Source organism: Thunnus maccoyii, chromosome 5 (assembly GCF_910596095.1).
Source record: "Thunnus maccoyii chromosome 5, fThuMac1.1, whole genome shotgun sequence".
In the NCBI taxonomy this organism is placed as follows: Eukaryota; Metazoa; Chordata; class Actinopteri; order Scombriformes; family Scombridae; genus Thunnus; species Thunnus maccoyii.
Genome location: NC_056537.1, coordinates 1912255 through 1925760, shown reverse-complemented (window position 1 = coordinate 1925760; position 13506 = coordinate 1912255). Strand labels below are relative to the sequence as shown.

Below are 13506 nucleotides of genomic sequence, written 5' to 3'. Positions count from 1 at the left end.
AGGCAATAGACGAAGCACAGAAACACAGAGCGAGCAAAAAAAATCATCGTTTTGACTGTTTGCGCAAATGAGGTCTTCCCTCTTTGATAATTATGTCTAAAGTGAGAGGAGAGAGATTTGTTTGAGTTCAAATCCATTCAGATACTCAAAAACAAAAAACAAAAAAAAGATAATGACGTTGATTTATAAGTTGCCTTCTCTGAACCTCACAGTGATAAAACATGAACAATCCTTGACTTCACTAATTGCTCAAAAAAAAAACAACATTTCAATCATTCAGAAAATGAACAAAACCTCTGCATCGACGGCCGGACGCCAACAATCTCAGGTGACTCTTACAGGACTTTTCTTCAACAAGTGTATTATCTCTCAGTTGTTCTGCAGATTATTTAAATGCTCACTTGATTGTCAGCGTGTGTGTGTGTGTGTGTGAAGGCGAGCGGTTTGCGAGGGAGGGAGGGAGGCGGGTTTTTTTTACTCTCTGGAGGGCAAAAAGGCTAGTGTTAATCATGACGGAGCAGAGCGAGAGGAATTAAAACTAATGAAGTCCTGAGAGACCAGCCTGCTCGCTTCTCACCCAAACGCTCACCGTCGTCGTCGTCTCTGTGTCTCCGCTCGCTGTTGACTCTTACTGTCACAGAGGATTTATCTGTCTTGTTTGACAAATCCACAAAGCAGCAGCCATGGGGGTGGGGGTTATCATTGGGGGTGGGGGGTGTACACAATAACCTGAACACCTGTGCATCCGCATCCGATCTTTTTAAGGCTTGTTATTGTTTTTTTTTGAGGTACTTGTACTTTACTTGAGTATTTCCATGTGATGCTACTTTCTACATTTCAGAGGGAAATATTGTACTTTCTACTCCACTACATTTATTTGACAGCTTTAGTTACTTTTCAGATGAAGATTTGACACAATGGATAATATAACAAGCTTTTAAAATACAACACATTGTTAAAGATGAAACCAGTGGTTTCCAACCTTTTTGTCTTTTGACGTCTTACAAAAAGCAGTGTGTAGTCGGGGTCACATTTCACATGTCTATGAGTTGTTAACAGCTCCACCAAATAGTGATGGGTTTTTGTTTTTGTTGTTTTTTTGAGCCATTTCTAAACAAAATACAGTAACCAAACTCTTCATGATGAAGGAACATGTCACCCAGTGCAGCATGTGGACACACACAAGCTTTGATACACACACAATACTTGTTAGTAGATCAGTTCATTGTTGGTTTGGATCCAAACATGAGATTTATTGACAAGAAGAAAACTATAGAAAATCGACAGTCTTATTCTTTAAGTTCTGGGAAAGATCGTGGCTTTGATTAAATCAATGTAATCTGTGCGGCATTGTGTTATTTTAATAATGTCTTTACTGTTAATTTCTAGCAGACATGGTTGTGTGATGTAGCTTCTCTGTTTTAGGGTTAGGGTTAGTGTTACACATGGAAATGGTGTGAAAGGTTATTAAATTTGCTTACCTGGTCTTCTTTTGCCCCCCACCCCCCCATACCCCACACAGCTCACCTGTGCAACGGGACGTTCCATAAACACCTGCAGGACCTGTTCGTCCCCCTGGTGGTCCGTTACATCGACCTGATGGAGTCGTCCATCGCCCAGTCCATCCACCGCGGCTTCGAGCAGGAGACGTGGACCTCCGTCAAGTAAGGCTTTGAAATCCAGCACAGTCAGGGTGATTGACGGGTGATTGACGGGTGATTGACGGGTGATTGACGGGTTAGAAGGAGTCGAGAAGTCGAGGTTTATACTGGACTACATTTGGCTGAAAGTGAAAGTTTTTCAGTTTCTATAATAGTTGTTTCAGTAACTATATTTCAATGTGTAGCTAGGATCTGCATCACAATGACTTGTAGATTCAGATGTGAGGTTATTGTTTGTCTGTACTTTCATAAAGTGAATATTTTTTTTTATTATCTTCCACTTAGTTTGATCTGTGTTTTCAGTGTTTTTATTGTCATTTCACAGGAAAGAATAATGTAAGAGCTCTTCTGTAGTTTGATTATCGTACAGCGACATTTTAACACATCTGGACCTTTTTGCATGAAAGGAGTTAATAATAACACCTGCTGCCTACTGTGGTTAAACGGTTGTTCACCTCTGACCACAGCCAGGATGGGGATGGTTGGGTGTTTGGGGTGGCTGAAAAAATCGTTTCATGATTCTGAATCGATTCATGATTCATTCAAAAATCTATTTTTTGAATGTTAGTTAATAACGTAATGTTGACAGGACGAAAAAGGCGGAACTCAACAGGGCAGTGCAGCGAAACACATCGGCTGAAATACAATCTCAGATCAGAACCCATCAGCGAGTCTGACGACGGTTTAGCTTTTTATTAGCTTTTTTAAAAATGATCTGCATTCATATGCATATATCTGTTTATAGCAATTAGCTGAAATGTCGTCTGGAATGTCTCAAGTTGCTAATCGGACTGTAAACAACGACCTGCGCACAGAAGAGGTCCAGATATCTGTCATCTGTCCGCCGGCTACACCAGAACCTCTGAAATATTGGAGGCTAAATCATTGTCAGACGACAGGCGATGGGTTCTGAGATTAGCAGCAGTAACAAACGAGAGCAGCTGACCAACACACACTGCAGAACTTAAACAACTTAAACCTCAGAGATCAGTCTGTTTCAACTCAAAAACTCTGACGGTAGCAGCAGAGAGGCTGCTCTCCACCGCCGGAGATTAGACGTCCTCCTCCTCCTCCCCTTACTGCAGAGCAAACACACCGACTTATGTCTTTACAGAAGACATTTAACTAGTGATGTTGGTCAGTAAATTACAGGCAGAAGACCATAAAATGCTTCCAAATTAATGCAGTTAAAAATCAAAAAGCTGCGTATTCTCTCACACTTTCCTCTGCTGACAGTAACTTTTATCAAGATCATTTATCTTAACTGCCAGTTATGTTTCTTATTGCATTTCAGTGGACTTAAGAACACCAGTGAATGGTTCGGCTCACAGTAGACGGGATACACCTTTTCTATTCATTCAATTAAGAATCAGTTTTGAATCAAAAATCGATTCTGAATTGAATTGTGAGATTCTCACCTCTGCTGGGTTTGGATAGACGTGTGTTTGTTACACCTGTAAACACCCAACAGTGATGTCACAGGGCTCTGAGGTTCACCTGTACATATGCAGCAAAGTGAGAATTAAACCACTGGAGATCAGCGAAAACAAGATTTTTTTTAGGGGTGTTAAGTTGCTATTTCCGTGGACTCTGAAAGGTTTGTTCAGACAAGAGCTGCAACGATTAATTGAATGATTAGTTGGCAACTAATAAATTAATTGCTAACTATTTTGATAATTGATTAATCGTTCTGAGTAATTTTTTAAGAAGAAAATGTCCAAATTCTCTGATTCCAGCTTCTCAAATGTGATTATTTTCTAGTTTCTTTAGTCCTTTATGACAGTTGTGGACAAAACAAGACACTTGAAGATGTCATCTTGGTCTTTTAGAAACAACCATTGACATTTTTCACTATTTTCTGACATTTTTTGGACCAAACAACTAATCGATTAATCGAGAAAATAATCAACAGACTAATCGATTTTAGATATAATCATTAGTTGCAGCCCTAGTTCAGACTGAACACGGTTAACTTTATAAGCATGGCATATGAGGTGAGTGCAAAAAAGCAAGTGGATGCAAATTGACCCCGGATTCATTGACGAGTTGAAAATATTTCAATTTGAGCTCAAAATTGCACTTGTTCAATCCAATTCATGAACGTGCACAGACTAGAAAAATAAAAGACCACAACCTATATCGGGTGCACACCTCATGACGGTATACCTTCAGTCTTTCATTTTCTAATGCCCACTGTTACTGTCACTGTTTCTTCTCTTTCTCTTTGTATTTTATTCTTTTAACGTTTCCCCTCTCCGCCGTTGATCGACCTCGCCGCTGACTCTGACCCAGCAGGTCGTTAACTAACAATCTAGCGAGCGTTCCTCTTCCTAAAGTCCCCAGCCTCCCCCTTACGCTGCCGCAGATGCCCAGCTTCTCGGCGCCCGCTTGGATGGGACCGCTGTGCGAGAACACGTATGTATGAGGGGGGAGGATAGAAGACTCAGAGGTGTTGGTGTGGTTTGGATTAGAGGTCTTCACAAGCTCTGAGAATGTGAACCACCCCCCAACACCATCTTACCTGAACCAAAGACAAAACCAGCAGTGGAAGAAGTATTCAAATCCTTTATTTATGTAAAAGTACCAATACAACAATGTAAAAATACTCAATACCCCAGTACATAAGTATTATGAGCTTGATGTAGTTAAAGTATTGCAGTAAAAGTACATAAGTATTATGAGCTTGATGTAGTTAAAGTATTGCAGTAAAAGTACATAAGTATTATGAGCTTGATGTAGTTAAAGTATTGCAGTAAAAGTACATAAGTATTATGAGCTTGATGTAGTTAAAGTATTGCAGTAAAAGTAGTGGTTTGGTCCCTCTGACTGATATATTATTATATATGACATCATTAGATTATTAATAGTGAAGCATCAGTGTTAGAGCAGCATGTTACTGTTGTAGCTGCTGGAGGTGGAGCTAGTTTACACTACTTTATATACAGTTAGCTAGTTTAGTCCAGTGGTTCCCAACCTAGGGGTCGGGCCCCTCCAAAGGGTCAGCAGATAAATCTGAGGGGTGGTGAGATGATTAGTGGGAGAGGAAAGAAGAAAAAACAAAATTCTGATACACAAATCTCATGTAGATATGATAGCTTTTTTAAAAAAAAAATCAGCATTATTATGTTAAATGAAAAGAACACTAATGCTAAAACTAGTGCCGCTAACAGCCACAATCACTAACAGGATGCTGGCAGAAGTTCAGTGATTTGTTTTGGAGGTATTTCATCCTCTGAGCACCATTAATATTTGAACTTTATTTCATTTAAATCCATCCAATAGTTTGAACGTTGGACCAACTGGTGGATCAACACAGAGCTGCTAGCAAGGCTAAATTGGCCTGTAGTGAAGGCGCCATCTCTAACATGTAGACACATTCAAGTCAGTCGTTTTCTCTGTTTTCATTGGCTGACTGAACATGCTCGTTCAGTCCAGCAGGGTCTCGACAGCATTTTACAAAGACTGAACATTTGGTCTCAGGTTTGGTCTTTGGGTTTTCAGGAGTCAGATATTTGTGAAGGCCTCTAGTTTGGACCTGAATGCTCAGCAGTGGCGTCCATCACACAGCTCTGTTTGTGTCGATCTGTCTGCATGATTGTCCACAAATCTGAAATTAATTATTGTATCAATAAACGTCAGAACTACACTCATTCTTTTTGCTTTTTTTTTACTCCCCCGCATGAAATACGACTTTGTCTTGCCGCTCAGTCTTGATCTCTGAGAATCAAACTGACAAGCTTTAGTCCATTATTCCTGACTGAATGAGCCCGGACAGGGTTTGAGAGGGAGGTTTGTGGTTCTCAGATTGTTTCTATGACACTGCGGCTCTTTTGTCAGCGTGATGCCACCTGCATGCGAGACTCCGGTGAAAAAATGTTCAGTCCTTGTGCCGTGCGGTGTGCATGTCACGATGTGAAGAATGTCTGTCGGTGCAATAATAACAAATCAAATTTTTTTCTGTTGCAGCTTGCAAGGAATAAATCTACCTGACATCTTGTAAGTTGAGAGATGTTTCATGTGTGTGAAAGATTTATCAAATATAAAACCTGCCTGCACCTTTTCACTTCCAAAAATGTCCCTCTGTATCAAAATATGACTAAATATAGACAATTAAATAGACAAAATTAGCATTTTTGTGTCTCAAATCACATACTTCTGTACTTACACGTAACATCTTGAGTGCATAAGTGCGTTCACACTGAGCAGTATGGGAAATGCAGTGCACTGTGAGAACCTGGATGGTGCACTCAAAACAGTCAAAAAGTTGATTGTTGAACTATGGACACTTCTCGCCCTCAATGGTCGCCATCTTGGCTACGTAGCGGAAGGGGAGGGACCACTTTTCAAACTGGAAATGGCGGCCGGGTACGTTGTAACTACGGTGAACATCACCACATTATACAAATGTAAGTTATACATGTGTTTTTTAGCACTAAGCACCACTATACTGTTGTTGGATATAAGCCATCAGTATGTTTTTTGGGTTAATTTAGCAGTCTGTAATGATTTGGTAGCGTGAACGATAACGCGAATGCTAACGCTAGCTAATGCTAATTTGTGATCGTCAATTCCGGTAAGTGCACAACAGCTGTATTTGATTTGAGACGACACTACCCTGTAGAAATTTGCGCACTACGCCAGTAATATATAGTGTACACAGTGTACTAACAGTAGTATGTGATTTGAGACACAGCTCATGATTGTCTTGTCTGACACGGACAAAACTAGACATTTAAATACACCTTGAACTCTGGGAAACAACAGAATAATCAATAAGATGTTGGTTGCAGTTGTTGGGTAGATTGAGCTGTGAGTGAAGGGATCAGAAGTTTGATCTGGACTCACTTGCTCAGTCTGATTTTCTAGAAACATCTCTAAATGTTTTCACGTGTCTGTCAGTCTGTTTCAGAGCGAGTGAGTCTGTAGCAGAACTGGCAGCGTTGGTGGCCATGCTGGGAGGTGGAGGGGGAGGTGGAGAGGGAGGGAGGAGGGGAGGAGGGGGGGGGGGGGGTCTCAGGAGGCTGGTCGAGGGTGTGTTTCTTAAAAAGGCTCCTCATGCTGACTCTCCCCCAGCCTTTCCCACAACATGGACCACAATGTTCCTCTACCTCACTTTGCTTGGCCCTCCTCGATCCAATGAAAAAAAAAAAAAAGAGAGAGAGAGAGAGAAAAAGCTGGCACTTCATTAGCGAGCACAGACGGGCGAGTGGGATCGTCCCGTTCCCCGGGGAGCGGGGCGGAGTGCGCTCAGAGAAGAGCACCACTAATTAGACATGAGGGGGATAGCCACCGAGTATTAAATTGCACCGCAGACTCAGCCCAAAGCGTTTATTCCTGTGCGCCACTTGTTAAGGTAACAGTCTTTTAAAGGCGAAGTGAGAAAAGTGAGGGAGTGAGTGGCGCTTGTTTTAACCCCCCCCACCCCCCCTTTCCATCCTCCCATGGCTGTCATTCTAGCCGGGCGCTGTACACTTGGATGTCGGTGGCGGCGAGCGTTGCCATGTGTTGCTGTGTAACCTGTGCGCACGGGGAGAAGGCGGGGAGAGACGTCCATCTGTCTCTGTTTCAGAGCCTGGTGCCGTGTTTACTGACTGAAAGCACACAGCTCTGCACCGAAAACTAGCAAAACCTGTTGAAGAGGACCAGATACTGAGCGCTCATGATGGTTTTTGTAAAAAAAAAAAAAAAAAAACTGCCATGAAGTGAGGGTCATACATGCATGTGCACATTCAAATCAGCTGCTGAGATCTTTTTTTTTTTCAATAATCCCATCTTTGGAAGTCAATTTTCTGCATAGAAATAATCCATCACACTCTGCAACTTGTGTATTAAATGACATTATAGTCTCATGTCCTTGATTTGTGTGACCCATGTTGTCAGAAAATCAACACTAGAGAGCAAACATTTGAAAACAATGGATTGAAATGATTGTTTCTTCACACTTCTTTTTATACGTCTCAAAATGCAGAATAATAATAATAACAATAGTTCTACCTAATTACATTGTTCTTTCAAGGAGACTTGTATATAGAAATAAAGCTTCAGGTGTTGCAGTGTTCTTGAATGCAACGACACAGTTTTTCCAAAATGCTCTCTGCTCACAGCTTTATTACCATCCAAAGATCACATGATGTAAACATTAGATCATTGTCATCTGTGAGTTTTAAGATCCTGCTTTTCATATAAATTGGATGCCCATGTAGTGGGTCAAACTCTAACCAGGACTAATGAGAAACAAAGCGTTGACAGAGTTTATGATACAGATAATTCCAAAAAACAAATTAATATAAATGTAGGTCTAAAACATAATAAGATACTTAAAAAGTTGTTTAAACTGATGTTTTGTCCACTAGTTTCAGCAGAATATTCACTCTCTTTTATCTGTTTTCACTCTCTACCAACTCCTGAGGGAAATATCTGGCTCTTTAGCTGCTAAATGCTCCACTATGTTCACCAGCTAGTCTACAGCTAACTGTGTCTGTTTGCTGTTTGCTGCTGAGCAGGTAGTGTTCAGCGGCTTTTTACAGCTTTTTTTTCTGAAAACGACGCTATGAGAGCGTTGAGCACTACGATCCACAACCAACACATTACACACTGATAGATCAGACATTATTATTATGACAAAATATTGATTGTAGCTGCTTTACAGTAAGTAAAGTAATTGCGTAACTTCCCAAATTCAGTTTGAAAATAAACACTTTTACTGCAGTGAAAATTAGCAACACCTACACCTGGAAAGAAGGAAGGAAATCAGTCTTAAAACTGACGTAATAGTTGTGAAAGTTATGGCTCATAGTTAATAACATTATATATTTAAATCAGTCAGTGTCGTCACACTTCCTGCACTTTCTACTACATTTCCAAAAAAAAGAGTTTGGTGGAGCAGCTGAGCATCATCTTTCAGCCACGTAGGAAAACACATCAAGTCCACGTAATATTATATTTTCTATATTTTTCCTGTCCTCCATCCTCCCTGCAGTAACGGCTCCGCCACCTCAGAGGATTTGTTCTGGAAGCTGGACGCTCTGCAGATGTTCGTGCTGGACCTCCACTGGCCAGAGCCCGAGTTCGCCAAACATCTGGAGCAAAGACTTAAACTGATGGCCAGCGACATGATGGAGGCCTGCGTCAAGAGGTCAGACTGCTGGGTCCTTTCTTTATTTTTATACCGATGTGATTTCCCTTTGATATTATATGTAGATAACAAACAACACGGTAAACTAATTCATACAGCCAGTTTATGACCCAAACAAGCTTGAATCTGAGCTCCTGAAAACATCAAAACTCAAACAAAACAGCTGAAACGAACATTTTCTTTAGTGAAGCTGATTCTTTAAATTCTTACAATTGTATTCTTGTTTTTAAAAATACCACAGTTCATTGTAAAATAACTAAAAGTCATTTTGGGCAACAACAGTCATAAAAACCTTTGTGTTTTTGTCCCACAGAACAAAATCTGCATTTGATGCCAAAATGCAGAAAGCGAATAAGTCAACAGACTTCCGGGTTCCTCTGTCGGTCTGCACCATGTTCAACGTGCTGATGGACGCCAAGAAGCAGTGCTCCAAACTCTGCGTGCTGGACACCGGCCAGGAGGTAAACTAACCAGTAACACCGCCTGACATCAGTGATGTGGACTCACAGGGTTTATAGGCTCGTATGTTCCAGTCGCACTTTTAGCTGATGGTTTTAGGTTTCACTGCTGTCAATATGTTTATCATTGATTCCCAACTGTTCATTTAACATCTTATTGAGCCCCAAATCTGGCCTTGAAACTGTCGTCTGTATATAAAGATGGATGAATCGAGGTTGCACTGGAGCCGGTTTGAAGCCCAAAGTTGCAGCTTATGGATAAATAAATATATTACTCAGTATATAATGAAGTAAAATTAAAGGTATACTATGCAGGATTTGTGGTTGTTGTTCTCCTCCTCGGCTAAGAGGGAGAGGGAGCGCAGCGGTGGTTAAGCGAGCTAGAGAGTGAATGAAAAGAGGGAGCGGCGGTGGCGAGAATAAAGCCGTGAATCAGATAAATGAAACGTTATGTTCTAAAGCACAAACCTGCAGGAAGGTGTCGCATCGCCGGACGTGGTGTGAATGCAGAGCTTCATCCCGTGTGTGTGTGTGTGTGTGTGTGTGTAGCTCAGCCCCGCCCTCGGACAAACACACACATACCTGCTCTCTTTATACATCCGTGACCAGGAGAGCAGAGGAGTGTAATAATAAAATAATAAGAAAATATGAAAATACAGGCAGAGGACAGACTCACACTTCTAGTGGGTCATAAGTGATGACTGAGAGGGATTTCTTTTATATGAGTCTATACATTGTTTTTCATGAAAATCCTGCATAGTTTACCTTTAAACTTAGTGAAATATTGCAACAATAGTCTGACTCCCAGGTCCTGGAGCCGGGGACTTATTGGAGCGCCTGAATATGGAGATTAAGAGCAGAATGACATGATGAACACAATGATCGACTCAGTATTTATAAACTGGAGTCAGTTACTTCAGCCTCGAGACGTGGTAGTTCCCACCATCTTCAAACAAGCAAAACAAATCAGAAAGATGAACAAGGTTGACAGAGTTTGTGCTTAGCTGTGATTGGTGCATTTGGTCAATTATACATTGCAGTGATTTGATTGAGATGAGGTGGTGTGACTCGGCCCTGATGAAGCCATTTTCCTGTTATCATGTTATTCTGTCTCATCTCAAAACACCAGAACTCATTTATTTAAAAAAAATCTGAACTTGGAACAAGAGCAATCATTTTTATATTTTCTAGCTTGGCTGAACATCAGATTAAATCACTTTACATGGACAGATGTGAACATTTTTCATTTCGCGTCTCACCATCAGAGACTCTGAAAGTCCAGAGCGAGCGTGTCGGCTTCTAAAACCCCTCCGCCGTCTTTTATTCTCAGCCTCGCACCGTGCAGGTCGAGTCAAACTGTCAGATCAGCCACTAAAACGTGACTGTTTCCTCCAAACATGCGGCAAGACGAGGAGTTCAGGTGTATTTGTGTACACTTGAAACGGCCAAACGCTCGACACGAGCAGTTAAATGGATGACCGTGAAGCCTGTGTAAGGCGGCAGCCTTGGCGCCGCTGAGAGCGAAACCCTTGGTTTGCCGGCAGTCTTGACAGAGAGCTAAGCACGCTGTTCTCTTAACCTTCAACTTCCTCTCTTCACCAGCTTTCCACCGAGCCTCCGCCGCCGCTCGAAAAACACATACAGACTGTTTCTGCTGCTGTATTTTCATATTTTTAATACAACATTTTTCAAGGTTATACAAAGATTATTTCAGAAAAAAAAAACAAGCAAGGAAAGAAAAGACAGAGTGAAAAAGAGCAAAACAATAAAGAGGGAATAAAAAGGTTGGATAGAGACGATCTGTTCTGCTGAAGTGATTAGTTGATTAATCAATGAGTCGGTATTTATACAAAGAATTCAACAGCAATAGGACACTGGTTCACCTCAACTAATAAATAATGACCATATTGACCTTTACCAACAGCTGTTTTAGGAAAAAAAGGCAGTTTCACACTCGTCCTGTTGGGAAAGTTTCACTGAGATACTGTTAATCCAAGCATCAGAAGAGAGTCTCATCATCCTTGAAGCCTTTTATCTCGTAGAAGTGAGATATTTTCATTAAAGCGTATATAAATCCCACATTATAGCTCGTCTGTCAGTCAGTCAGACTCTAACAAGAGGTCAAATTATTTCCTCCTCATCGTTCTCGCTTTGCTGTTTGACAGATGATTCAGTCCTCGCTGTCGTTTTCTCTCATCATGAATTTATTTCCTCTGTGACACTTTTATTGCCGACTGACTCTACACGTTATTGGTCTTAATGTTAGTGTCGATGGTTCATGTTTGTAAGTGACGTGTATCCGGCTCCGCTGTGAACACCGGTGAGGTTCTAAACGGCGACACATGCGCAGATTCAACAGAAATGTGAGCTGCATCAAGAATAACAACAATAATAATAATCATAAACACAGATGACGCGGCTGTTGCGAGCATACATGTCCGGGATTAGACAGATACAGATGATGAGGATGATGTCGCTCTCCTCCATGTTTATTTTTAACGGGCTGCGAGGTGCCGACGCTGAATGATGACGACAAGCGATTCATGCAGAGAAGTGAGACGTTAAAAAAAAAAACCCACAGATGCAAGATGCTTCCGTTAAGTCCCGTAGTTAACGGGAATAAAGCCCTCTAGAAATTAAAAGACAAGTTTATTCTGGTAGTTTACTCACTGCAACTGGAATGTAGCGTATGCAGATATAAGTAATAATAATAATAATAATAATAAACTTTAGACAGAAAAATGAGAAAAGTGAAAGATAGTGCGTTACATTAAAACAGAGGAGACACAGCTGAAAATCTTAAGTAAAAGACATAATCATTCATGAATAAGAATACAAATGCCTTAAAATGGATTAAAATGTTTTAGTATATGATGGTTAAAAAGTTGTTTTCTAGTATGTTAGTCTAGTATGTTTCTAAGTGTTGTTTAAAGCTTTCAATGGAGACTGCTTCTCTAACGTCTTTAGGTAAGGCGTTCCAGAGTTTGGGAGCATAATTGAAAAAAGCTGCATCTCCACTTTTTCTTTTGGGGAAGTTTATGGATCTCAAGCAGTCCTGCAGAGGAAGATCTAAAGGCTCGTTAGGGAGCATAAGGTATCAGTGAGTCTGTGATGTAGCTCGGCCCTGATCCATTGAGAGTTTCATAAACGAGTAACAGGGCTTTGAAATCGATTCTGGAAGTAGCGTGTCATCAGATTTGGCTGTGCAATATTATTCAACATTTATCATATAGCAATAAGACGATAGAAACAGATTATTATGAGATATAGCTACTGATAGCTACTGGGGGGGAAACTAAAGCGGTTGACGCACTTTCTTTGTGCTGTAAATCGAGCCTTTGTTTTCCTGGGAGATAAGATTCAGACAGAATGTCATCGTGACAACGAGGCTTATAGGGAACCAGTCTAAACGCTGATGGTGTCATTATTCTGTAGCCATTACACTGTGCAATCAGCATTTACTTCATAATGATAAATGAAAGCAAGAAAGACAGACATATCAAATGCAGACATATCTGAGGCCATTTTTCTCTTTTGGATTCTTGTATCTTTTAAGGAAAAATGCCAAATATTGATTCTTCAAGGACACAGTGGGTGTCATATTATTCCGGTGTGTGTCTCTACAGCAAAGGATGTTTGTATAGTTGACATTTTACGGACTAAATGTTCAATGATGATATTAACAATTGAGAAATATTATAGAATATATGTTGCAGCTGTAGTTTAGTGTTGTATTCACTGCATGAAATCAAGTGCGCCCTATTCATAGGTAACCTGTCTGACCAATCACAGGCTTTTGTGTGTCAGAAGAAGTCCTCCAACTTCAGGGGTCAAAGGTTACAGCATCCAGAACGTACAGAAGATCAAATATAAACTTCATGATTGTAGAGAACCAACTGGGAAAAAAATGAACAGAAAGTTTGACTTGAAAGGATCTGACAGTATTTTCTTTTAAAGTGAAAAAAGTGTTTTTTTTTCTGCAGGAAGAAATTACCTCCAATAGTTACTCTATCATTCCAGCAGCAGCTTCGACAAACAGCCTGTGATATAATAACAAACGGAGTCCTCGACAGATTCAAAGGGAATAAAAGAACATTTTATATTTGTCCACTTGAGAGGAACAAACTGATTTCATGAAGTCTCTCTGGGTCTCCAAACACAACAAACCTCAGTCTGACTTTTTCATTCAGTTCGACAGGCTGATCTTCATTCAGCCTAAACACTCCATCTGAATAACCTTGATAATAAAATA

At 40.6% G+C, this 13506-nt stretch overlaps 1 protein-coding gene across 5 annotated transcripts in view; it reads left to right on the top strand.

Annotated features, from left to right (window-relative positions):
* The window catches only part of cadps2 (Ca++-dependent secretion activator 2), a 261245-nt gene that overhangs the window by 214105 nt on the left and 33634 nt on the right, over positions 1 to 13506 (top strand). For 3 of the 5 annotated variants that reach the window (XM_042410740.1, XM_042410739.1, XM_042410741.1), the window contains 3 exons: positions 1523 to 1664; positions 8641 to 8796; positions 9110 to 9257. In XM_042410740.1, the coding sequence (XP_042266674.1) occupies positions 1523 to 1664; positions 8641 to 8796; positions 9110 to 9257 (446 nt within the window). Of the gene's footprint in view, positions 1 to 1522; positions 1665 to 3956; positions 4077 to 5627; positions 5658 to 8640; positions 8797 to 9109; positions 9258 to 13506 lie in introns of all 5 variants that reach the window. The other 2 variants (XM_042410742.1, XM_042410743.1) reach the window with 2 other exon arrangements.